Below are 24,894 nucleotides of genomic sequence, written 5' to 3'. Positions count from 1 at the left end.
ACAGCTTCTTTAGCTTTTATCCCCTGGTTATGTCTGTCTGATAAAAGCTATCACCACTCCCCATAAGCCTTGCCTTGTTATATCTACATCTCTGCTACAGCGTTACTACTGTTAAATGTACTAGGGCAGGACAGCTTTTTTTGTTTGGTGAGAGAGAAAAATATTTTTAGAAAATACATCTAGAGAGTGTAACCTGAGCACTCAGTTGTGTGGGTAAATGCTCTGTATTTTTTTCTTTTTTTTCTTTTTTTTTTTTTTTTTAACAATTAGATCAGATTTTGCCATCCTTGCTTATGCTGAGTAGGATTTTTCTTCGTGATATTCTGTGAAAATGAAACAGAAGTACTGGAGTTATTGACAGGCTGATCCTGTACACAAGGAAGCTAATGACAGTTTCCATAACCCAGGATTATATCCTGAAAGCCCAAATTCTGCCTGTTCTGCTTATGCTGAGTGTTACAATACATCCTATTGATGTCAGTGCAGTTCTCATGGCATATCTTGATGTGAGCAAGACTGACAAAGGTGGCCAACATAAGCAGGCCACCCATTCCACTCTTTTGGTAAATTATCTTTCAGGAGGTTATATAAAAATGTTTGGTTTGGGAACATGGTATTAAAAAAGGATTAAGTATGGAAGGTACTTTGCCCTGCCATATGGTCGACTGAGTAAAATATCCTTATTCTAATATCTTGGCTACAGCAAGGGATGATGCAGGTGCATATGCCAAGCTTTAAAAGTAACAACCAACTTCTCTCCCTGTGCTTACTGGAGTCCTTACACAGCCATTCTCTCCCTGCACTCGGGTGGGAGAAGCCAGCTTGGGTCCGTGCCCACAAGCATGAGAACATTCACTTGGCTATTCCTTTTTTTGAGGATTAGTGGCATTTGATTTACTTGGTAAGAACACTGCTTGAAGAGATAAAGCTAACATAGAAATATGAGGGGAACTAGCGCTTCAAATTCTGCCTAATTCCAAGTTTTCATTTTTCTCCTTTCCAAGAGGAAAGGACCATTTCAGGCTCTTCATAACCAGCCTTACTGACATGCTGATGTTATTTAAGGCCTAACATTTCCTGGACAAGAAGAAAGAGATTTAGCCTTCTTTAAACCTACTAATTGATCACATAGGATGTATAAACCAGCTGATGATGTCACATCACCATATTACAGAAGAATTTATTAACCCTAAGGGAGCCCTCAGGCATCCTCCGGTATGAATTTGGCACATTAAGGCAAGTCAATCTTTGGGGCACACTGACGCTCTCTACTTGCTCAGCTTGGCTCTTCAGCCTTCTCTGAGCATTTTCTCAAAATGAATTGCCCAAAGTGAATTTTCCCTTTACATAAATAATTTATATCTCAAAGTACTTAATGGTGCCAAACACTAGCTATGGAAAGCAATTCAAAAACTGGAAGACATGCAGCAAGTTTGTAACATTAATCATATCAAATCCAGGTGATCAAAACCACTAATCCAGCCATAAAACATAAAAGGCTATAAAATCCATTGAGAAACCTAAGAAAAAGTAGTTAATGATCTGGTTTAGAGACTTAAAATGGCAATACTGACTAGCTCTAGTAATTATAGTTACAGTGAGCTGTTTGTGAAAAGCATCCCACTCATTTTACAGAATCTCTAAATATTCACTTGTTTATGTATGGCCATAGTTCCACACCCATTCTGATAATTCAGCAACCTTAACGTAAAGCATTACCAGAGTGTTTGGAAGCTATAAGGAGAGTCATGTTTAAAGCCTGTAACCTGACATGGGACCCAGAGTTTATTTGTATCCCTGGTGACTTAGTCTCCCACTCTGCCAGCAAGAAGGACTTGATCTCAGCATCCACAATATTTTCACTGCTATGGTTCTACCTCTCCGATAAGTCCAATTGTTCATTTAAGATATTAGTAATGCCTTCGAAAAATCCTCCTGTATTGTCTTTCCTTTGTTTAAAGGAAATTTGTGCTCTCTTGCCGTTATTTTCCTTCCTATCTCATCATTACCTTTTGCACAAATGCATCATGCATGAAAAATTTTATTAGAGCAAATGATGTTGTCGTGACACTTACTTGGTCCAAATCCTGTTAATAACAAATGAGAGACTCACAGTGACTTACAGCAGATTTGCCAAATGGCAGGGAAAATAGGTATTATTTCAATTTTATTTTTAAGAACTGCCAATAAATCTTTTCAACTTCACCCTAATTTAATGTAAATTACCATATCTAGGTCAGGGCAGAAGGCGGGGGGCAGCTGGGGACAGGCCTAGCCCCGGGCACAGAGCACCTCCCTGGGGACAAGGACAGGCTGGCCAGACTGGGACATCAGCCGGCGAGTGGTGGTGGGTTGGAGGGACCCACGGCCAGGCAGACAGCCACGGGGCGGTGGGGAGCTGCAGCTCAGGCAAGGCCAAGGTGAGAGCCTCAGCTGGAAGCAGCTCTGCTGGCCAGGGTTTGGCCCCACAGCATCTGAGAGCCTCTCCCTAGGGTCACCATGAGAAAAGGGCTGCGCTTGGCTGCACCAGCTCTGAGCTGGCCCCCAGCCCCAGGAGCCAAACCTCTGGGAGTCCCCAGCGATGCTCTCACAATCCTTACAGCAGAGCTCACCATCACACTTTCCTAAACAGCTACTTCACAAAGTTTTATTATTTTATGGCTAGAGGACAACAGCACAAAGAGATTACAGTCATACACACCCATCAGTTTGGGGTGAGCACTATTTTCCAGACACTGTTGGCTCTGTGGCCATGTCTGTGCTAGTAAATACACCACGCCTGGAGCAGTTTGCTGGATCTAAGAAGTCCAGCTGGCAAAAAACTGCCCAACGCCATGCTATGAAAGCCTCTCACCCTCCAAAGCTGGCTGACAGCATCCCACTGCCTGTTCGGAGCACTGCTGGTCACCACCAGCTCCTCAGCTGTGCCAGGGGAGCTGCAGGAAGACCATAGCTGCCCTGGGCCAAAACTGTGTTAGCTGTGAAGCTGGTGAAGGGTCTGGAGCACAAGTCTGATGAGGAGGGGCTGAGGCAGCTGGGGTTGTTTAGCCTGGAGAAAAGAAGGCTGAGGGGAGACCTGATCGCTCTCTACAACTACCTGAAAGGAGGCTGTAGCCAGGTGGGTGTCAGGCTCTTCTCCTAAGTAATGAGCTATAGGACAAGAGGAAATGTCCTCAAGTTGCACCAGGGGAGGTTTAGATTGGATATTAAGTATAACCTATTTTCTTAGCCAAAGGAAGAATTTCTTCACTGAAAGGGCTGTCGGGCATTGGAATGGGCTGCCCAAGAAGGTGGTAGAGTCACCATCCCTGGAGGCATTTAAAAGATGTGTAGATGTGGTGCTTAGGGACATGATTTAGTGGCGGATTTGGCAGTGCTAAGTTAATGGTTGGACTTGATAATCTTAAAGTTTTCCAATGTAAATGATTCTATGATTCTATTTAACAGAGCAGGCAGCTGAAGGTCAGCACCCAGAAACACTCTCAGCCCTGGTGAGTTTGTTAGTGCAGAGCCCATGTGTCCAACGCACAGCTCCCACTGCCTTGTATGTGCAAGCCCTGAGCACTCCCCACTGCAGCAGGCGCCGAGGTCTCCAGCCAACCAGCCAAAACACAAGGAACAGTCAAAGGCAGCTTTGGCTGATGTGGGGAGAGAGATCTATAGCTTCTACAGGGGATCATTTTGGATACCACGATCATGAGACGATGCTTTCGTGTCCTGTGTTCTGCTTTGTCTTAGTGATCACATAGTTGTCACCTTCCGTCAGAGCTGTGGGGCAAGATCTATAATTTCTTCTGGTAAAAACATGCTAACACATTCCTAGAGAAGACTTAGTCATTGTGCTCAACAAAAGAGATACCACATTGAAACTGCGACAAGCATGAAGAAAAATAACATAAACCTGTGAGATAAAACACACAGACAAGGAACTCATGATCACCTACATAAACTGTGTTGATGGTAGTAATGATATGGACACACTGAGACTGTTGGGACTATGATGAACCCCTGAGATGCATCTCCCTGTAGCTACATTTTTGCCTGGAAATCCAGAATTAAGAACTGCAGCTAACACACTCACTGGAAATGCCTTACATTTAATGTAATCATTTAAATGGAATCAAACATTTGCCTGATTTGATCATCTTATTCCAGCAAGATGGAACAACATACATGTTTCCTGGGGAGTTCCCTGCAGTGTTGTGCTTCCCTCATCAATATACAAACCTGTTCTTAAAAAGCTGCCCTGCTTCAGGACTAGGAGGCATTTTGTGTGCACCAGTCATGCTTCCTTTTTATTTGAAGTTCATACTGTGTTAATTTTCTGCATTAAATAAAAAGTCTTCTTGGGATTATTTTATGAGTTCAAACTCTAACCAAAAATACTCAGTTACTCCAGTCATGGTTCAAGATTCTTCCTGAGTAGCAATTTTGATTCCTTATAACTGACTTTTATTTTATAATGTATCCTAGATCTCGAGAGGGGTTTGCTTTAGACAAAACTTTAATTCATGTTTTTCTGATGACACTTCTCGGACATATTTTCTCTCCTTACAGTAGCACACTACCATTTTTATGAAAAAGGAAATTCAAACTTGACTCAACCCCCAAAATGTAGGGAGTTTCCTAGGAATGGCAAAACGGTTGGACACATGCCAAAGTGGTACTACTTGGCAGCAGGAACTCAGGTAAATATATGACTTATAAAATGCTTGAAAAAAAGCTGCTTTGGCCCAGGCCCCCAGTGGACTAAATGCTCGTGGTTTTCCAAACAGTATAATTTTACTGTTATAACCTGTGATAATATTACTGTTATAATAAGAATGAATTTCCCATTACCATCAGACTGAATTGGATGAGGTGGGACTCTTTGGTTGTGCTGGTATCACGAGTGTCACTCAGAAAAGAGCCTCATTGCTGCAGGCACCATGCAAACACAGCAAGAGACATTTCTTGCTCCCTATGCGCACGTGCCCCCAGTGCGCAAAACTGAGAGCATCCTCAAATGGGACCTGAGCTATTTCTTTCACTACATTTCATTTGGTTGCTTCACCAGTTGCCTCATTTTGCCTCTTTTCCCTCTCAAAGATAACAGCACATTCAAAATACTCCAGTGAAATGCCTAAGGGTTGCATGCCTGGATCACTCAAACGTAGCTGGGAAATGTACCCTGTCGCTTACTGATGAAGCAGACTTTGGAGTGAACTAGAAAACTCCAGCATGGAAATCTAATGAGGTTAAGTGTAAAGGAGCTCTGTTTGCACAGCAGGATAGCAGCAAACAAAAATAATGAATCCTTAAATTATTTTCCTTGTCCCCACTTACCTCCTTGCAGAGGGATGCTGTTCCTGGTAGCTAAAAAAAGCACACAGCATTCCCATGCCTGAGAGCTGTCTGTGGTTGCCAGGTGGCAATGCAGTTTTTAGATCATTACGTTGCTATCCCAGAGGGCTGCAAATAATCTGTGCATGGGAGCTGCTCATTAACTGGTAGTCCATGAAGTTTCAAAGAGTGTCTGTATGATGGAAGTCCTCCTCCCTTGATCGTTCTCCAACTCATGCTTCTGAATTCTTAAAAATACTTCAGAGGAGACTGTGTAGTAGCTGTAGCCCATGAAACTCGTTCTGGTATTACTTGACTTACAGAACCAGTTGCCCTACAGTGAATTCAGGAGAAGGAGAATGAATCAGCAGAGACAACAGATGTTATGAGCCCCTGTTCTTTCCCTGGTACCTGCAGGGACCATCTACAGCCCTACAGGAGCATTTCATACCAAGATCCAGTGAATGACAGCACCTAACAGATGCTTCATTCTCTGACAACCTTCGCTGAAGCAGACCAGTCAAAGAATCCCACCCAGCTCATATGCCTGGTAGTTCCGAATCAAGAACAAAGTGGATCTTTGGAACAGATTTTGCAGAACACATATTAGCACTCACCTCAGTGTTATCCTGTAAAAAACCTAGAAAATAATCAAGAAGTGGAATTGTGAGCCACATCTGGCCCTCAACACCACATTACCAAAATTCGACATGAATGGTGAGTCTGCAGTGCCCTGAAGACTAATACTTAGGGGGACAATCTTGCTCTAAAACAGTCAGGGGGCACACAGGTTTTCAGGGCAAAGGCCCCATATATCCTACTAGAACTTTGTTAACTCAAACTTCCCTGTCCAATTCAAAGACGTATATGCTTGATGACTGTCAATCTGACTTTGACTTTTAAAATGAGGCTGAGGAATGCAACTGCATTTCAGGACTGTAACCCTGTCCTTCAGAACAAAGCAGAGACGTCTGGTAAAACCCAAGATGCTGTAAGAAATAATTAGGTGGCAGTAGTACAATCAGATCAGCTCCATGGCTGACTTGAAGTTTGGAAAATAGGAGAAAGGTTAGCATCTGTGGTCTGACTGACTTCCAAAATAAACTACATCAGCAGCTCATATTACATGACATGTACCTACAATATTAGGTTTAATACAGTTCCCTTATACTGAAAATAATATTTTCAGGAGTGATTATACATTTGGGAATACATATGGGGAAAATAAGACCGTTATTGTGTAAAAAACAAACCCCCAATCTTTATTTGTCACAATACATTTCAAGTACATGCAGAACGTATTTACATTTCTCTTTAAGGCAAACAGAAACTGGGTTCTTATTCCTGAGTTGCTTAGCACCAGTAGAAATAGCAAACAAAAACTTAGGAAATGTTGTCTCTCCCTTTGAAGCAGCACTTGCCTCCCATGCAAAATATTTCTGCTTTCACCTCACATTTCTTTTAATGAGCTATTTATACTAATAATCTCTGTTGCTGTTTGGAGCTGTTTCTGCAGATCTCAATCTCTTTGCAGAAACATCTTGCCAAGATGTGACAAAACTTTCCACATTTGTTATTTTACCTTACAGACTCTTTGTTGACTAGACAGCACCGCAGTATTTCTGTCTTTGCCGGCACATGCATCAAGGTCTTCTCTTCAGTTATTTTAAGAGTTCTATATTCCTCCAGTATCTAGAAAAAACAACATTATCTTCTTATGTCTTCCTCATGCGGGCTAGCTGCTTCTCCAATACAAATTGAAGATTAAGAGAGGGAAAAGTCCACCTCAGTTAATGGAGGGTTTTAGGGCTTGACTTCACTAAAGCTAAAGCCGGGGGAAGTGAAAATGCCCATTGAAGCGTTGGCATTTATGAAGAAAACGCAAAGCACTTTTTCAATGAAAAAAATGCTCCCTCAAAGTCCAACTAACATTTGAGCCATCTGCATTACCTCAAGACTTTAGATATTTACTAGAATTCAGGATGTTGAAATTCCATTTAAAATACAGAGGGAGCATTTTCAAAGAAGTTTTTACCATTTTCCATTTCCCACTGACTGGCTCTATCAAGCCCTCTAATTCCAATAGGCACTTTTCTCCCATGACTTTTAAGAGGACCACAGAGTGTGATCCTAAGAAAAAACATCTATTCTGTAAAAAACTAAAGTTCCTATTTAACGTAAAAATGTAGTCCAAGCAGAAAGTCAATAGTGCAAAATGGGATATGACTCTTAAGTGTGCCTTCCTTAGTGACCTGTAAGGTGGAAAAATGTTTTGTTTCAAATTACATTCTCTGCCTTTTTTAATGCATTCCTGAAACTAGTTTTTAATGACTTGTCAAATACATCAATAATGCATTCCTGAAACTAGTTTTTAATGACTTGTCAAATACATCAATAATTCAAGGTTTCTGTTACCATTTAGTCTCTCTAGGTGCCTGTCTCAGCTAATCAATGCTCATCACAAAGAATTTTTAAACAAATGCTAATATTTACAGGTTTTAAACTTAAACATTCATTGAAAGAAACAGAACAACTGTGCCTTGACTAAACTTCTGGTTTAAATTGGTTATTAAAGCAAAAAACCCCAAGTAATTTCTTACTTTTTTTCCAGTTATTACCTGCTAAGATCAAATGTTTTCCTTCACAACCCTTTCACTTAGTAGCAACACACAACAGCACATTGCATTGGGAATAATCCACATCCAGTCAGTCAATTGTAAAGATATTATCTTTAACAAGGACAAGCAATCTCACAAAGAAATTCTTTACCAAAGGTTTGCCAATTTCTTTTTCCTACCTCTGAGAGATTATTAGGAACTAAGCACCTACGAAAATACAGTAAGAGGAACTAATGAAGCGTCTAACCAATCTATCCTGGCAGGAAGCTGACTCCTTCTGGTAAGGCACCTCTCAACAGAAAGTCTCAGGGTTTTTCCAAGTAAGGTGAGTTCAGAAGGTGAAAAAAAAAGGTTGTTATTCTGCACCTGGCAGCACCTCTGTACACTGTGAACAAAACAGCTTCCTGCAGGCATTCCCAATGAACAGCTGCTTCATTTTATTTTCTATAATGTGACCCGTGTGCAGCTTTATTTCTAAAATCAGCACCAATGATTCTATAACCAGTATGTCCTCTGAGAAGCTGTACTTTCGCAGTGATCATTTCAATACTAAGATGCTAGAGAGCTTACAAAATTTTAGAAAGTCTTAAGGATTTCTCCTTGGAAATCCTTGATCCCTAGTCTATTATACAAAGAGACTGCACTGTATTTAGAGGAAAATATTGTACCCCTTGACAGCGATTGTTTATCCAGTGACTGTTCACCTAGTCTGTTTGTGAAATCTTGTCCTGCTATGCTGGTTACTTTGAAAAAAAATCTAGGACATCAACACTTCTCTGCTTCTTGCCTCTTGCCCAGACCTGTCAGAACTGGCTGGAGCTCAGGTTCTCCTCCACTCACATAGGACAGAGGACATAGGCATTCATTCGGGCACTGTCTCTGCTACCTGCTGCACTAGCTGAGGTAGCAGAAGCTGATTAGCCTCCCCAGGCGTCTTACCAAAGTGAAATATTCCAGAGGAAGTCACAGGAATACTTCTTGCATTCAAGATAGTTCAGAGGCCTTGGAGAGCAGTCACGGTATATCTCTGACATACTCTGTGTCTCAGCTTGCTCAGGGTGGTAACTTGTACTCTTCTGATATCCGAGTTGATGAATTAGTCCTACCTGCTCTCTTGAGGACGGCACCGAGTTATCACAGTCTGAATCCTTTTGTGCAGAAGGAAGAAGTTGTAGGCAGGAATAAGTTTCTGGATAGTTTTGAAATGCTACTCCCAAAGGCACTAACTTCCACATGCAGAGTAAAAGACATTGCTCTTTCTTACAGTGCAGATGAAACAGATTACATCCAGTTTATTTATAAAAGTTTTATACACCTGAAACGTCACAAACATTTACAGCTTTCTTGCTTTCTTCCAAGTTCTGAAAAGACTGAGTCATACAACTACACCGCTGTCTCCTTTGACTCCGATGTCTGGGGTGGCTTGAAGTTCAGTATCTCTTTATATGTAATGCCTGGAAAACAACAGAATAAATATAGTGTTGCAGCTCTAATCAGAAAAGGAGCTGCACAGACATGAGCAAGGTGCAACCCCCAGCATGGTTAGGCTCTGATTTAGGTCAGGAAGAGAGAGACCTCTTCAGGCAAAAAAGAAATAAAGAGTACAAAAAGTAACAGAATTGAAGATCACTTTTTCACCATTTCAGATTTGAAGTAGCCACCCAATACTGAAATGTTACAGGTGCTTTCAAAGGGATGCAAGCATTGACTTTACAGTATAGTGGGTGATATCCTCAGAAGGAGCTACTGAGCAAATTAGCTTTAAAAGTCAAGTCCTCATGTAGAAGTCAAAATACAAACCTCTGACATTAGATGAAAACTAGATTCAGACTTAAATCTCTGCTGAGAGAGATATGTGTTCTCTCCCTGAGAGAACCTAACTTAAAATTAAGGCCAGCAACCATTGCAGTCCTATAGAGCCAACAGCTGAGGAATCTGTTTGCCTGTCCTATGTGCTGGAAGGAACACGTTACAGAAACGGTTCCTTTCCTACATTGTGGAAGATGGGAGGACAGACACATAAAGGAGAAGGAGAGCCTCTGTTAGGAGGCAGAGAAGCAACCTTTGGGGATTGTTCCAGGACGACTTGATAAGAGGAACGCTGGCTTATCAGTAGCATTTCTCTATTGTAATGCCAGTTACTCTGTTCCATCAAAAGCAGAGAAGGTAAAGGGGAATATTCCTATTTCTGGATGGCCTTTCTATCTGGTTAGTTTTGAAGACATCACAAAACTAAACTCACGCTTCCACTCATCTAGAGGAAGATCCATATTATCAAATGTGTCATCATATTTCTCAGCTTCGATTTCTTCCTCAGGATCGTGAATTGGTTCAAAGTAAGGATGCATCAAAGCCTCAGCTGCTGTGACTCGCTTCTCAGCATCCAACACCAGCATCTTCTCCAAAAGGTTTACAGCTATTGCACAGAAAAGAAACAGTGTATTCAGATCATGCCACTGATTCCAGCTTGTACATAGTAACCTTGCCCCGGAGATCCTTCAAATAAATACACAGTTACAAAGCAGAATCATTGGGTGTTCACTCTATAGCCAGTGGGGCCTATCTGCATGACAAAATAGCATTGTGAGCAAGCTGGGATGCATATGAAGCCTGATGCAACCCAGAGGTGCTCCCTTACTTCTGTACGCAATACAGCCACTTCACCTCAGCTAACGGCTTCTCAGCTTCTGGCTCCAGGACCACTGCACTTGGGGCCTTCCCAGGTGCCTTCCCTCACTGCCACCCTGTCGTGCTTCTAAGGTACATCACAACCTGACAGCAACAGAATGAACAGGTGAGTGTACAGCAAATGAGAATTGCTCTCTATGTGACCAAGTACACTTTGAAGTTCACTGAGTCAGTTGTCCACGCTCAGAATCTCAGCGCTGACTTTATCTGCTATGTGTTTTTGACTTCAGCCAAAACAATCCATGAAAATCTTGTATGTTCCTCTCCAGTGGATTTTGGATCAGGTCCACTGTTAAGATTGCCAAAATGTGCTAGTGTAAACAGATATGATGAACGATTTGTTTATTCTCTGTTTTTCTGTCCTGAAACAACGTTCCTGGGTTGGGTGGAGGAGCTCATAGGAAGAGACAGCGGCACGGGACAGGATGCTGCAACTCCTGCTTGCCACGTCGTGGATTCTCTCCAACCTTCTCTCCCAGTCCAGGAGCAGTTGTTCTCTACGTCAGGAGCAGCCAGATGGCCACAGAGGTGAGAGGTAAAAACGTTCTAAGAACTAAACAGGAATGTGTAGTTTTCTGTTGCCGAGAAGGTCAGTGAGCTAACCATGCAAGTCAGGGTAAGAGCTGCTTATTAATCATGTTTATTTCTACTGCACCTGAATATACAATTTTAATCTCTTAAATTGAGAAGATTCAATTATCCTAATTTATATTCTAATATAACTGGCTTTGTGACTGTTCAGGTCATTGGGAAATGGGTAAGGTTTGGGCAGAGCCATCTTAGAGCTCTGGCTGCCTCGGGTCATGTCACAGTTATGCACACTTGGTATGCTCTTCTGGCTGTTTACATCTATCAAATCCAAGCCAGTACTTCTCAGGAATGCACAGATGTTTCTCAGGATATATTAACTCCATGATGAAAATGTCAGCTTTCTATTTGTTTGCATTTCTACTGTAGATCAGATTGAGCTTTCAGAATTTTATTTCAAATACAATACAGAGAAAAATGCATTACATATATTTAATCTCCCAGGGCTCTTCAGAAAGCTGCTCCAGTAAAACCATTAAGCAGATGATGGATCAAAGTCTAAAACACAAAATACTTCTTTTTTGACACTTCTGAGAAACATCTGATTCCTGGCAGGGTCTAAACTTGGCAAAGTTCAGCCACTACAATCAAAGTTATGAATAATGGAAAGCAAGAGATAGAAAAGCATGAGAACCATCACATAACCTATCACATGACTGATACTGCTGCTGCCGCCAAGGCAAACACAAGAACAAGACAAACTGTACACATTCACACAAACTGTCTTACCCAAAGGATTCGCATACTTCAAGATGGATGCAAAATCTTTTTTCTGGACTTTTGGCAGGCTTTTGATATAGTTTTTTGCCTTAAAAGAAACACAAGTATTAAATTAGACCTTTGCTGCCTTTGCAATGTGACAACATTAACTATATGCTTAATAGGTAACTCAACAATAATTTGATAGCACATTGTACAAATGAATTTTTTTGGAGGTCATAAACCCTGATTATATTCAGCTTCTTGTTGAAAGGAATTTTTTTTTTTTAAAAAAACAAGCCTTAACTGTGATTAAGAAATGATAATGTAAAGCTTTAATTATTAGTGCTCCATATTTTATATATAATTAGAAGAAATATGTATGCATCATTTGAAAGAATGTCATAGTGAGTTTACAGGAATCTCGAGAAGCGAACCTTATACAGTAATTCGTTAGTATTTAAACTGTATAGTTAGTCTAATGAATAATTTTAGGTTCTTTATAGTAGGGGCTTATGGATTCTAGAAGGACATCCACATAAGAATATAAAAGACAAAGTCAGAGACATCTGCAAACAACAGGGTTTTCTGAATAGGTTAATGTTTTCAGTACGTTTCCAATAAAAATACTAATGCATCAGCTCAACTTTTTATATGGTAGACACTGGAAACTTTGAAGCATTTAAATATACAGATTTTTCAAGTGTTCTGATCATTTTCTGCAACCCTCTGCCTTCATCTCCAGTAGCTATTCTGGGTGTGCAAAGCCCTTCAAGGTCAAGATGTATCATCAGGGGTCATTACAGTAGTCAATAAATATTATCTCAGCCAGTCTAAGAACTGAGCGTGGCTTACTTAAAATTAAGACATGTAAAACCAACTGTCAATGCAGAATACTCACATCTTGACTGTGCAGTTTTTGAACAAAATCTTGAGTTGGTGTACCCGTTATTTTCATTATTTCAGTGAGTTGGTCCAGATCTGAATACCAGAAATAAGGAACAAAGTCTTTCACCATAAGAAAACTAAGCACCCTGCAAAAACTGTGCGTTTCTTCACTATTGGAGAATGAAGAAAAAAATCACAATGCAACAACTGAACAGAAGATTTATAAAAGATGAGATGAAAGTTCTCCAGTTTTCTTACAAAAGGCAAAGACACTGAAAGCACCTGAAATAAAACCTCCTGTAACTGGAGAACACATAATTGAATCATCTGCAAACTCCTCCAGTATCATCAGGCCTTCTCTGTATTTTTGGTCAAAATCAGGCCAAAAGTATTGGAGTATCTTATCAATCAACACATGTATTGCCTTGGTCTATACGACACTTAGGTGACATAGAGGTAGGAAAAGTCACAGGGAACATCAGGCGGTATGATAAATGGAACAAAAATCAGAGTAAACCAGTCTCTGTTAGTTATTCTCCATACTGAGAAACTTCCAAGAGGAAAAAAATTAATCCCCCTCCTCATTTCCCGTATGTTTAGCTTGATTCTGGATGCTGGGATGTTGGAGACACTGGGATGAGGCATTGGAACACTCCCTAATCTTCTGTGTCCTAAACCAGCACAGATTAATCAGCAACAATATTAGCTGTTTCAAAGAGCAAACACCATATTTACAGCAGGCTAATGCTGCAGAGAACAGCTTTACGACTAGTTTACTGCTCTGGCAAGAGCAGCAGATGAGAAGCTACAAGCTCGATCAGAGCTCAGAGCACATGAAGATTCCACCAACCTCTGCAGAAAAAGGCAATGGTGCGCAATGCTGATGAAATAAATAAAATCCCATACCAAGTTTGCAGGATAATCTATTCATAATACTAAAACAAAAATCCCTTAAATTAGCTGTTTTCTTATTCACCTACCCACGGCTGAAGCCACGGCTGCATTTCCCTGACAATAAGTAATATTGATTCATATACTCAAAGGCCGGCAAGGACTATTATATGCTGGGGTAATTTCCTTCATAACACAGGATGCAGAACTTCAGCCAATAGTTCTGAAATCTCCAAAACCCAGTATGACTGAAATACTAGCTTTTCCACTCTTACATTCACAGTGCAACTTGAAAATTATGGCTCATTCATTTCCTTATTTATGTACCAGAATGCTCAAGGTTAGCACTAGTTGAGAAACACTCTGTGTTAGTCAACGGCTGTTCTTTGGCAGGCATTTTAGTATTTTCCCGTTAAGAACTAATGTGTACTTAAAATCTGTACAGCTGAAATAATTTGATGTATTTTACTTTTCCATAGTCCCTGTTATTTTTTTTTTTGGTGAATGACATCCTCCTCTTTTATGTTTCTCCTCACAAAACGAGAATAATATGAACCATGCAATGAAGTCCTAATTTACATGTAAGTACTTAAACACAAATGTAACTAAAGCTGGGAAACAAACAAATAAAAAAAAGTAAAAAATTATTGCTGTCTTCTATTAACATCATCCTCTTTTAACTATCAGAACTACTACTGCCAATAAAGAATCACTTGAGGTTGAATTATGGCTTAATCTTAACTGTTTTCTTAATTCCTCAGCAATGAAATGGTAGGACTAGATGTTTCCTGTAAATCTAAAACATTTTACAAGATGTTACATACGTAACATTTTTTGGTAAAAGTCTCAAAAAGCATCAAATGGAGTAGCATGTGCACATAAGTCTGTATACTACAGTAGAATCTTCTATGCATGTTCTGTAATTGTAGAATCTCTTACTCAAAAAAAAAAAAAAAAATGCCTTTTCTATGGTCACAGAACCTTTTACCTGATGATTTGAGATGTGATTCAAAGATCACCTCTCTTTCTCTATTGAAAAAGTTCAGAAATACGAGTTTTAATTAGCAGATATGCAAAAGTGGTACAGATATCAAATAACCAATTAATGAGAAAGATGCAAGCCATTTTACTATTCATTTCAATTTATGCTTACCAGTTTTTGAACAGACCTACTGTATCACATAAGAATCGCTCATCATTTTCTTACATTAGTGTCATAAATTCACTGAAGGATACGATCATTTCCTTTGAACAGAGGCCTCCCTGTTATCATCTCAGCCATTATACAGCCCACAGACCAGATGTCAACTGAAAAAAAGACCAATAGTCCCATTAACTTGCTGAATACTTGTCCATTTAAATGCACATAAACTTTAATTTAAAATATATTTTAAAGAAGCGGAAAATTTACCTTTATAGCCTGTTACAAGAGTGCCTTGCCAAGTATGATGCATGGTATAGGTAAAATTATCTTAAAAATAAAAAAATCTTCAATGCTTTCAAAAACTTCCATAGTTATCCTAGCATTACATGAATTCCCTCCTTCTACCATTTTTCCCTGTCTATTCGAGTCATAACCAGCACACCATTGCAGGAAGATGACGGTCAGTGCAGAACATAAGAACACAGACCAGACGGTCACATCTGTAAACATTTATATCACTTTTTTCCAACCACTGTAGTACTTCCTGTTACTCTCAGAAAATATACAAAAAAGCCTCAAAACGCACAACCACTAAACTATTATCTGCAATTTATCTACAAGGAAGTTTTGCATAATTATATGGTCATTTCCACCTCCAATTTCGCATTCACTTCAGAAACAAAGACTTGGCTTGCATATTGTCTGGTTCAGTGACCCCTTTAGCTCTGTTAGGACTGTTCTGAAGAGATGCTGACCTGTTTGTGTATAATGCATCCAGTTAAGTATGACCTCTGGGGCTCGGTACCACCTTGTAACCACATAACCGGTCATCTCACTGTCTGTATGCCTTGCCAATCCAAAATCCAGAATCTGTAGTGGAAGCACAAAGAACATCCTGATCAGACAGGTAGTTATCTATTTCATACAGACTTTACAAATGTGGAAAATAAAAGAACTGGAGCAATCTGCAGAGATTGGTTTAGTTTTGCATCTTTTTGTCACTGAAGTATCTTGCTCTCATTTTAAAAATCAAGACAGAAGTAGCAAGGAGCTTTCCAATTTTTTTTTCCAAGTTACATACTCCTATAGCAACACTAAAAGCTGTAAAACCAGCGAAGAAAATAATAAATTATTCAATTATTAATTAAAAAGATACTGGGCACATTCAATGCAAAGAATTCCCTGGCCTGGAATCACCATCGTATCATGTTAGGACTAAAAGAACATCATGCATTTTAGACGGTATTCATTGCTCTCGTATCCCAGGCAGCATCACGATTCAAAAGTGCATTCCAATAATATTCTGAAGTAAGGAGGTATCATTATTTCTGTTTTATGAAAGACTCATAAAAAGGAAGGCTTCCTCTAGGTCACACTGAAAATCTGCAACAAGAGTAGGGAATTACCATTATTTAGTTCCACTGAGTTTTCTCCAACCAACTGCATCAACTACAGAACAACCCTCTGTAAGGAATGCAAGGTCAGTCCAATTTTTTAAAAAGGATTATGCGCAGTTCACCTTATTTCTAAGGCTTTCAGGTATTTATCTCTAGATATAGCCATGTGTACAGCAGCAAGATTAAAAATGAATGTTACGTCCTTTTGTTGACTTCTACAAAATTGGCCTAATAAGGCCCACCTGCAGGGACCATCAAACAATGGTGCCAAAGATGCAGCCGACAGCAAGAAATTCCACTCCTGGAATGACAGTCAGTTCGTATTTATCGGGAAGTTCATGCTTCTAACAGGAAGCAGGGGGCCTGGGTAAGTAAAGTCTATTCAAGATAAATCATTATCATCCACACATAGTTGACTATGTAGTTTTGTATGACCAGCCACTAATTTCCAGGTGTATCAGGCTTCATATATATATGTATATATACATATATATATGTGTGTGTGTATATATATCTATATGTGTATATCTATACATACACACACACACATATATATATAGACAGGGCAGAAGTTTTAACCAGGAGCACGTGTGCATTATTCTACCAAGAGTGATGTTTTTGTAATGCTTTCTGTAATTAAACATTTAAAAATATTTCAGGACAGCTTCATCATTCCCTGGCACTAACAGAACGGAAAATTATATTTTCATTCATAGATCAAGAGTATAAAATGTTATGGCTTATCTTTATTGCCATACTTGAAACATCATTTCCATGTTTTCTCCAGAACTGCTGATTACCTACCAATTTAAAAACATGAACGGGATGCAAAAGGAGAGATTTTTATTCTTACCAATAAAATGCACTTGATTACGGCAGATTCTTTGGGTATTGAAGATTTACCGGACTCAAAATATTTGCAAGAGCAAAATACAGTTTTATATACAGCATACATTATGTTTTCCCAGGAACACAGGAGGGGAGGTGGAAGGAAAAAGGAAGTTTTACATAACAGGTCAAAAGCCATACGTGGTACCATCTATTCTGTCACAGCTTTTTAGGCATTTTCCATACTAAGGCTTGTGACACTTGGAATTGGAAACAGCTAAAATACAATTTGAGTTTCTATTTTTCTAAAAGCAGAAAATGACAGTAAGAATTTTTGTGTGTTATGTATTAAATTCAGGATTTCTTTTCATTTACATATTCATTAGGCTCAGAACCAAGTGTATCCCTTTAGTACTTAATATTAACACGGTACCACTTCAACAACAATCTTCACATGAAACAATTATTCTCATCCTCCAATCTTCAACTTTCCAGCTGAAACTTCCGAAGCTATTTTCAGAGCAAGTTTGAAAATCCTTTTTATAATGCAGGAATTATGACAGAGAGAGTAAATTCCCCTCAGCTCCTCAAGGATAAGCTCCCCTTCTACTCAGCAAACTTAATTTTCCTAACCTGCCTCAGTAACCCTAACAAAAATAACTTGTACCTTTGAGACTGCAGAAAGGGCAGTGATTTCCCCTCACGTACCCTTCACTGTTACTTTTCTGATTCCTATGTAGCAGTTCAGAGTATCAGACGAGGGAGCCAGAAAGCTCATTGTGAAAAATAAAACGGATTGCTTACTAATTAATTACCAATTTAAGGAACTAGTCCAACTTGCCTACAGCCTCATCGCCACTGGAGCTGATGCAAGGGAAGCTGCTGAGTGCACAGACACAGGGGAAAAGAGCTGGACTATCCCTGGCAGCGTGGTCCTGTGCCCGCATAAACTGACGTTGAAGGTGCGCTCTCTGAGCAGGGTCACATCCTGCCCACTGCACCCGAACGCACGCACACAGGGGAAGTCAGTTCAACTCCTTGGGTGTAAGAGAGATCCCAGTTAAATCCTTGCCTTGATAATTTTTATGCATACTTCTCAAGATATTATAGTTTGCTTTCTGTCTATAGACTGGACTTGCCTTTTGGCAACCAGTATTTCCTAATTGCAAATTTGCACTTTTCTTCTGCATATAATATTAGAGCTTATTGTACAACGAGGGACATCATAATTTCACTCTCAGAGTCAAGAAACAAAAACTAAAGCTTAATGCTACATTTTCTCCTTGTCATTACACAAAATTGTGTTCTGATACAGAATTATTTGCCTCAGTTTATCTAAAAGCTTAAAAATGCCCAGGGCAGCAGAAAAATAAGTTGCGTTAAATAAGGAGGCACAGTTATCATATCATGGAAGACCTGGGCTGCATCTCAAAGTCTCACTGCACAGCTGGGGGAGTGGAGAAGAGAAACATGTACAACTGCTTTTTCTAGATTCTTTTTTTTTTCCCCCATCACCCTGGGACCCACTTGTCATTTGGCCACTTACAAGCCAGGAGAAGACAATGGCTTTTTGTGTGAGACAGGGAAATTCTGAAATGACAGGACCCTGAATGTTCAGGTCAGTCTCCAAAGAGCAAAAAATTGTATTACAACAGCTACATGCAAGTACATAGTTTGTATGTTGTATGCTAAAAAACATTTTTGCAGTGTTGCATCAGTTTTTATTTTATTTAACTAAGGGAGTGTTTCACAACCTTTGATCTTCTTCTGTATCTCCCAGCTTGTAGAGTTAGACTTTTTATATTTCTTCAGACCTGGAATTCTCACGTAACTGAACTACTCCCATAAAGACTTATGTATCTTTTAGGGAGGAAACCTTGGCCATAGGACACAAAAATCCCCATTCAAATTTACTGTTGTTTTGGGAGGATGTATAGGCCAGTCATGATTCAAGGACAGGACAGAAGATGCAGCTTGATTTCATAATTAACTGAAAGACCCTGACTAGCCTTTCAGATTGCTAGAGCTAAGAAAAGATAGGTGACAAAACCAATTCTAACTATATTCCTAAAATAAGCAGTGTTGGGTACTACATAATTCTACTTTGTAATAAATAATTTGCTTTTTTATAACAAAGTCATTCTACAGAGCCAAATAAATGCATTTTTGCTAGGTCAAGGTACATTGCATAATTATTTCTGAAGTACAAATATTATCCACTCTAACAGGCTTTGGAAGATTTCCAATACATGTAAGAAACTGCAGTCAGAACAGGTCAGATTCAGTATTTCAGTTCAGTCGTGCAGTAGAAGAATTGCTACTCAGATGGACTCTACTGAGAACATTTCCAAGGGAGTGGCAACACCTACACTTCAGGACAGATAACTTTCCACAACGGGTGCTACAGCCCTGGTCTGCAAGGGTGCATGCCAGCTAAACCCAGTTTCCATACTGGGAAGAGGTGTGAGTGTGCACCATCCTCCTGCCCATCTTTGGAAGGAAGCCCGGAACAGGTGGGATGAAGGGAGTCACGGTACATGTCAATACTTGTCCCGCCACAGAGAAGCGGCAACCAGGTAATACAAAAAATGCCATCAAATGCACCTGTCTTGCAGTGTAGCAGCAGAAACAGCTAATAGCTGAACTACAGAAGGCTGAATTAGGAATTGTCTCGCATTAATGAATTTTTTTTTTCTCACCACTTCAATTAAGAGCAAAAATGAAGCAGAACTGACAGATTCTTGCTACGAAATACACTGTAGTCTACATGCAATTGATACTACTGTTAGTTGTAACAGTGCAGAAGGAACCACTTTCAAAGAAATAAGATGTTCTTGTTCATGGCGAGCTGCATGTGATTCCTCTCATGCTTCTCTGAAGTGATAAAACCAGCTCTCCATTACAGCTCTTATCCAACTGTAACCATGACACGATTTTTTTCTTGAAAAGTATTTTTAGTTGAGCGACTGTATAAAAATATACCAGTATTCATTGCAACACACACATCACACAGGAAAAGGGTGACTGTTACTGTCACGCACATGCCCTTGGTGCGGGCACACAGCTGTGCCATGGACTGCTCCGACAGTGCCAAACCCGCAGAAGCAGTTTCGATTCTTACACTGCCCTTCACTCAGCCAGAGGGACCCAAGTCAGGAACCGCTTCAACGATGCCATGAATGCAATAACCTGCAGCACTGACTTCCTCACCAGAAATTCTCCTCTACATCTTGGAGTCAACCCCCACCTCTCCCGTGTTAGCACTGGGCGCCAGCTTCCCGCAGTGTCCTGTCTGGACTGGATGTTTTCAGCTGGGACATCCTGGGTAACATTTCTAGCTTGAGGCGCAGCCATTTCTTGTGCTTGGTTCCAGAATGATCTCAGAAATTGATCATCACCTCTGCCATTTGTAGGAAATGCACATTTATGTCAGTCAAGAACATATAAATGGGAGAGGAATAGATTCTCACTATTCAGGGCTCTATTTCTTAAATAAATATTTAATTATTCTTGTGGTGACTGAAGTCAGACAAATGGGAAAACACTTACAAGGAGTAGTCTCTTGTAATTTTTTTTCAATATTGTTACCACTGCTCATCTGATGCTCTTCCCTTTCATTTTCCAGTGTTCCCCGATTTGTCCATGACTCCTCAAAGCCCATGAGCTGAAAGCCTGGCCCATCACTGAAACCAGCCAGGATGTCTACAGCTGTTGCACTCATTGTCTTCTGTGGTGTATTTCTAATACATCTGACTGTTTTTTCAAATAAACATATCCTACCTTCAATTCACAGTCTTCGTTTACTGCCAAGTTTCCAGGCTTTAGATCCTGTAATCAGATTTGACATGGATGTTATTTACTTATATTACAGAAAGCACCATAAAGCAGACTTTTTTTCTTTCTTTCTTTCATTTTGGTTTAATCATTTTCATACAACTGCTTAGAACAGCAACAGGTAAAACGATGTCATAAATCTACATTAGAAAATTAAATACAAAGAACAGAAACGAAGACACAAACTTGCATATGTTTGGCTTCTTTCCAGTATGTTTTCCCCCTAGACAAATCAAATGTTTTTTGCTAGAAGTCAGGAAAATACTTGCCAGTGGAGAAACTTGCTCATCTTACTGTGAGTGGGGTTTGGACATAAATTTGTTGCATTTAATACTAACACCACAAAGTTAAGGATTCACATACATATTTCTGGACTGTACATATTGCATACCAAAATATACTTTAAAAAGGTTCCATACCCTGATAGACTTACAAGGAGTACTGAAGGAATCAAACAAGATTTTACATAAAAGCCTATTTCCTAACTAAGTCAATTGAATGGAGACTGCGACATGAAAAAAAAATTCCCTTAAGCCTCTTTAGCTACTGTAGAGACTTCTGATGATCTTCAAAAGTTGTACTTCTGAGTTTAGCAGCAAAGGGAAGAGTACAGGCAATGACTAAGAAGATTTTGCAACATCAGTGACTCTTAGACATTCATAGCTATAAAGAGAAAGAAAAAAATCAGAAATAAATTTTCCTTTAGTTTTTTCAAACCTTTGTTTGACAAACTTTAGCACAAGATGTTTAGAAGAAGCTTCTCTCTGAACTTTTAAACAGGCATCCACCTGTTTTATATGAAGATGTTTTAAGATCAGAGGGGCCTTGGAGAGCAACAAATTGGTGCAAAGAACCATAATGAAACCAAGAGACATCAAGAGGGACCTTAGAAAAAGTCTAAGTAACTGTAAATTTAGATCATGACCACAGCAGTTGCAGAAATAAAAATATCAATTTAGTACATTATTTTGGCAGTTTGCATAGTTTCCATGTCCAGCTTAAAGCTACTATACAATGTGCACTTTCTGTGGTGCTCCTGATCTTTTATAACAAACGGCCAGCTTCTACTGTTCTGATGCAGTTTTGGGGGAAGTTATGCTGCTTGGTACCATGAGGGCATCATTCAGAACTCCTTCTTCACACTGCAAAAGTGATTTTACGTGGACTTTAGACACAGCAGGGATTCCAAAAGAATCAAATGCTTAATTTCCCTCAGAAAAAAATTGAGGTTTTGGAGTACTTTTTCAGTTTCTCTGTTTTCAGCCCCTCCCCTCTTCCCAACTTTGGACATTCACATGACATTTAAACAACATTTAAACATTGTTTTTAAAAGTTTAACCTCAATTAAAAAAAAAAAGCCAGAAAAAACTCTTATCCATCTCAATTTAGACAGTATTTGCTCTTGCAGGGACTTACAATGCAACTTCACAAAGTAATTTAAGAAATCCAAATCTAAGCTGTATTCAGTGCAACTTGAGTGCCCAGCTTACACCGAGGTAGCCATACCACTTTTTGTTCCCATGGAAAAAGAAACCAAAGGCATCAAACTGAGACACTATAAACAGAATTTCAGGCATATTTATGAGCATGCTTACACAAAAACACCACTCACATCAGCAAAATATAAACATCTTTCATATTGTTTCCACTTACCCTGTGAATTATGCCTGATGAGTGAATATACTGTAAAAACAGAAAGGATTTTTCAGTTAATGAGGGCCTGACTTTAACAAGTTGCCCAGGGCAGGGGAGAAAGTATTTTTTCATGGTGCTAATGTAACCTGAAATTAGAAAATGTTTATTTATTGCACAGAAGATCTTTTTAGCTATGTTTTTAATGTTCAGACAATTAAACTAGCATTTTGCCCTTCCCCTCCCCCAATAATGAGAAACCACAGAATCAGTTTGAGTACTGCAACACATCATATATTTTTTTTTTAATTCTTCCCATACATAAAATCCCATTTCCAGTCAATTTTTGGCACTGCTAGATATATATATGTATCAAAATAAATTGTGCTATTTTATGTATCAGAAATGTTCTCTTGCAACAGATGTCTCTGGTGTGCCATCACAGTTTAGATTCATATGCTCCAGCAGCACTGAGTTTTAAGAGATCATTTAAGACCAGGATGAAAGCCAGTCAAGGTCTTAGCTGAGAAGTCTTGTTGGATCCTTCAGTATTTCCTCAATGAAACATGGAGAGGTTATGTTACAAGACATTCTCCTTTACCTGAACATTTTCATCACCCTTCCAGTGACCTATTTAAGGGCTCACAAAAACTCAAACCAACAAACTGGACACCTAGGACTAGTACTTTTGGGAGGACACCCGACCAAATACAGATGTCTGCACCCACGACTGTCACCAAATGCTCCCCACTGAGGTATGCAGCTCCTCTCACCAGCTGAACGGTGCCCCAAGAAGAGACTATGTTCATCATAGACAATAAAGGGACCCTCTAGTAACTAGTTCAGACATAGGCATCTCTTTTGCAAAAGCTGAAATGCATAAAGCTGTCCTGAACTGAGGACGTGCTTTCCAAGAGCAGCCTGGTCCCTGCTAGTACTGTTCACTTCAGATGTGGGGAGCTGATCTGAAAACCCACAGACCATACTACTGATGGCAGCTCATACTACTGACACTAAGCAACACGAGAGCAATAAAGGCTTTTAAAAAGTCCCCAGAAAAGATGGATGAGATGCAAATCCCACCAGCTTCACCTGGAGACTTTTCACTTTATTCCATTCTGAAGAATGGGGCAATAAGTGGGAAAAGAGTTACTGGGAACCAGCTGTCAGAGACAGGGAAGACCAATCAGGGGCAGTCAGCTCAGTGTCACAGGGACACAGAGAAGCACTGAACTTTGCAGGGTAACTGCCAACCAGCCATAGCCCCACCACCCATTGACCTCTTCCCCAGCAGCCATGAAGATGAGCTATTAACCTTGTAAATGCAACAGTCCCTCTGCAAAGGAATCCTCATAGTCCACCTGATGAGAGGCCCGGGGAAAAGAAAGTAAAGCTACAGATCAAGGCCAGCTTCTTCAGACAGATCCAATGTGCATTTCAGACTTAGGTTTCTGAACTTAAAACAAAACCCATACAACCTGAGCAGCACAAGATCTGGATTTAAGGTACCAAGTTTTAAAAGCAGTGACTGAACAAAACCAAAATCCTTGACATTTACTTTTTCCTCTCTTATACTTGACACAGCACTCCAGATGTGGTCCTGTAGGTTCTGAAAAGAGGGGGAAAAAAAATAACTTCCCTTAACCCTGTGCCTACAACTTTACCAGTCCAGCCCAGATCATGGCAGAGTTCCACTGCCGCACGGGCACACTGCTAGACTGCCGTGCCCGAGTCCATGCACGTCTTGGCATTTGCGGTAGACCAGTTCCTGCTACATATTACTTGCAGATTAGGCAAGTTTTAACATCACCCGTAGGAAATGCCAAGTGGCTTCACAGGATTTCCTGGGGCAGACACAAGGGGCTGAGGGCGCAGGGCTGTTCCCCAGAACATAGGCTGTAAAATTGCTACAATAAACGAAGAACTATGAAATGCTGTACCTGTCATGCAAGTGCATGAAGCGGATCGGGATGGGAGGAACCAGATATAGAACGAGGAAGTTGGTCATTTGCATGCAGAGACCAGACAGGATATATATATATGCTTTTCTTTTTTAAAAGAAATATATCTGTAAGCAGTTAGACTCCCAATAAACGATGAAAAAGATTATGTCTTCTGCCAATAGCCATCTTGATCAAGGATATCACAATGACTACTTGCATTCTAAATAATTTCAATGTCTTCTTACTGAAGTCTCTTGATTTTCCAGAGTAGATGCTTAAAATATTCTATAGGCTTTTTTTGCTGGTATGACTGTACACAGTAAAGAAATAACTGGCAGACCCAGGAATTTCTGCACCTAAGAATGTGGCATGTAGAAACAGGAATTAAAAGGACTGCACCCTTCAGAGTTTTAGTTAATCTC

General features: G+C 39.9%; 1 protein-coding gene across 1 annotated transcript in view; it reads right to left on the bottom strand.

Moving 5' to 3' along the window:
- Positions 1-9,323: 9,323 nt before the first annotated feature.
- MAPK12 (mitogen-activated protein kinase 12) overlaps positions 9,324-24,894 on the bottom strand; it is a gene marked incomplete at its 5' end in the record, with an annotated part of 38,452 nt that continues 22,881 nt past the window's right edge. Inside the window, 8 exons of the mRNA XM_009700283.1 lie at positions 9,324-9,394; positions 10,183-10,356; positions 11,946-12,024; positions 12,817-12,896; positions 14,931-15,002; positions 15,594-15,708; positions 20,844-20,891; positions 22,551-22,580. Coding sequence (XP_009698585.1) covers positions 9,324-9,394; positions 10,183-10,356; positions 11,946-12,024; positions 12,817-12,896; positions 14,931-15,002; positions 15,594-15,708; positions 20,844-20,891; positions 22,551-22,580 — 669 coding nt within the window. The remainder of the gene's footprint in view (positions 9,395-10,182; positions 10,357-11,945; positions 12,025-12,816; positions 12,897-14,930; positions 15,003-15,593; positions 15,709-20,843; positions 20,892-22,550; positions 22,581-24,894) is intronic.

Source organism: Cariama cristata, unplaced genomic scaffold, assembly GCF_000690535.1.
Source record: "Cariama cristata isolate BGI_N322 unplaced genomic scaffold, ASM69053v1 scaffold3465, whole genome shotgun sequence".
NCBI classification, from domain to species: domain Eukaryota; kingdom Metazoa; phylum Chordata; class Aves; order Cariamiformes; family Cariamidae; genus Cariama; species Cariama cristata.
The sequence above is the reverse complement of the archived record's forward strand: the minus strand, read 5'-3'. Positions and strand labels throughout refer to the sequence as shown.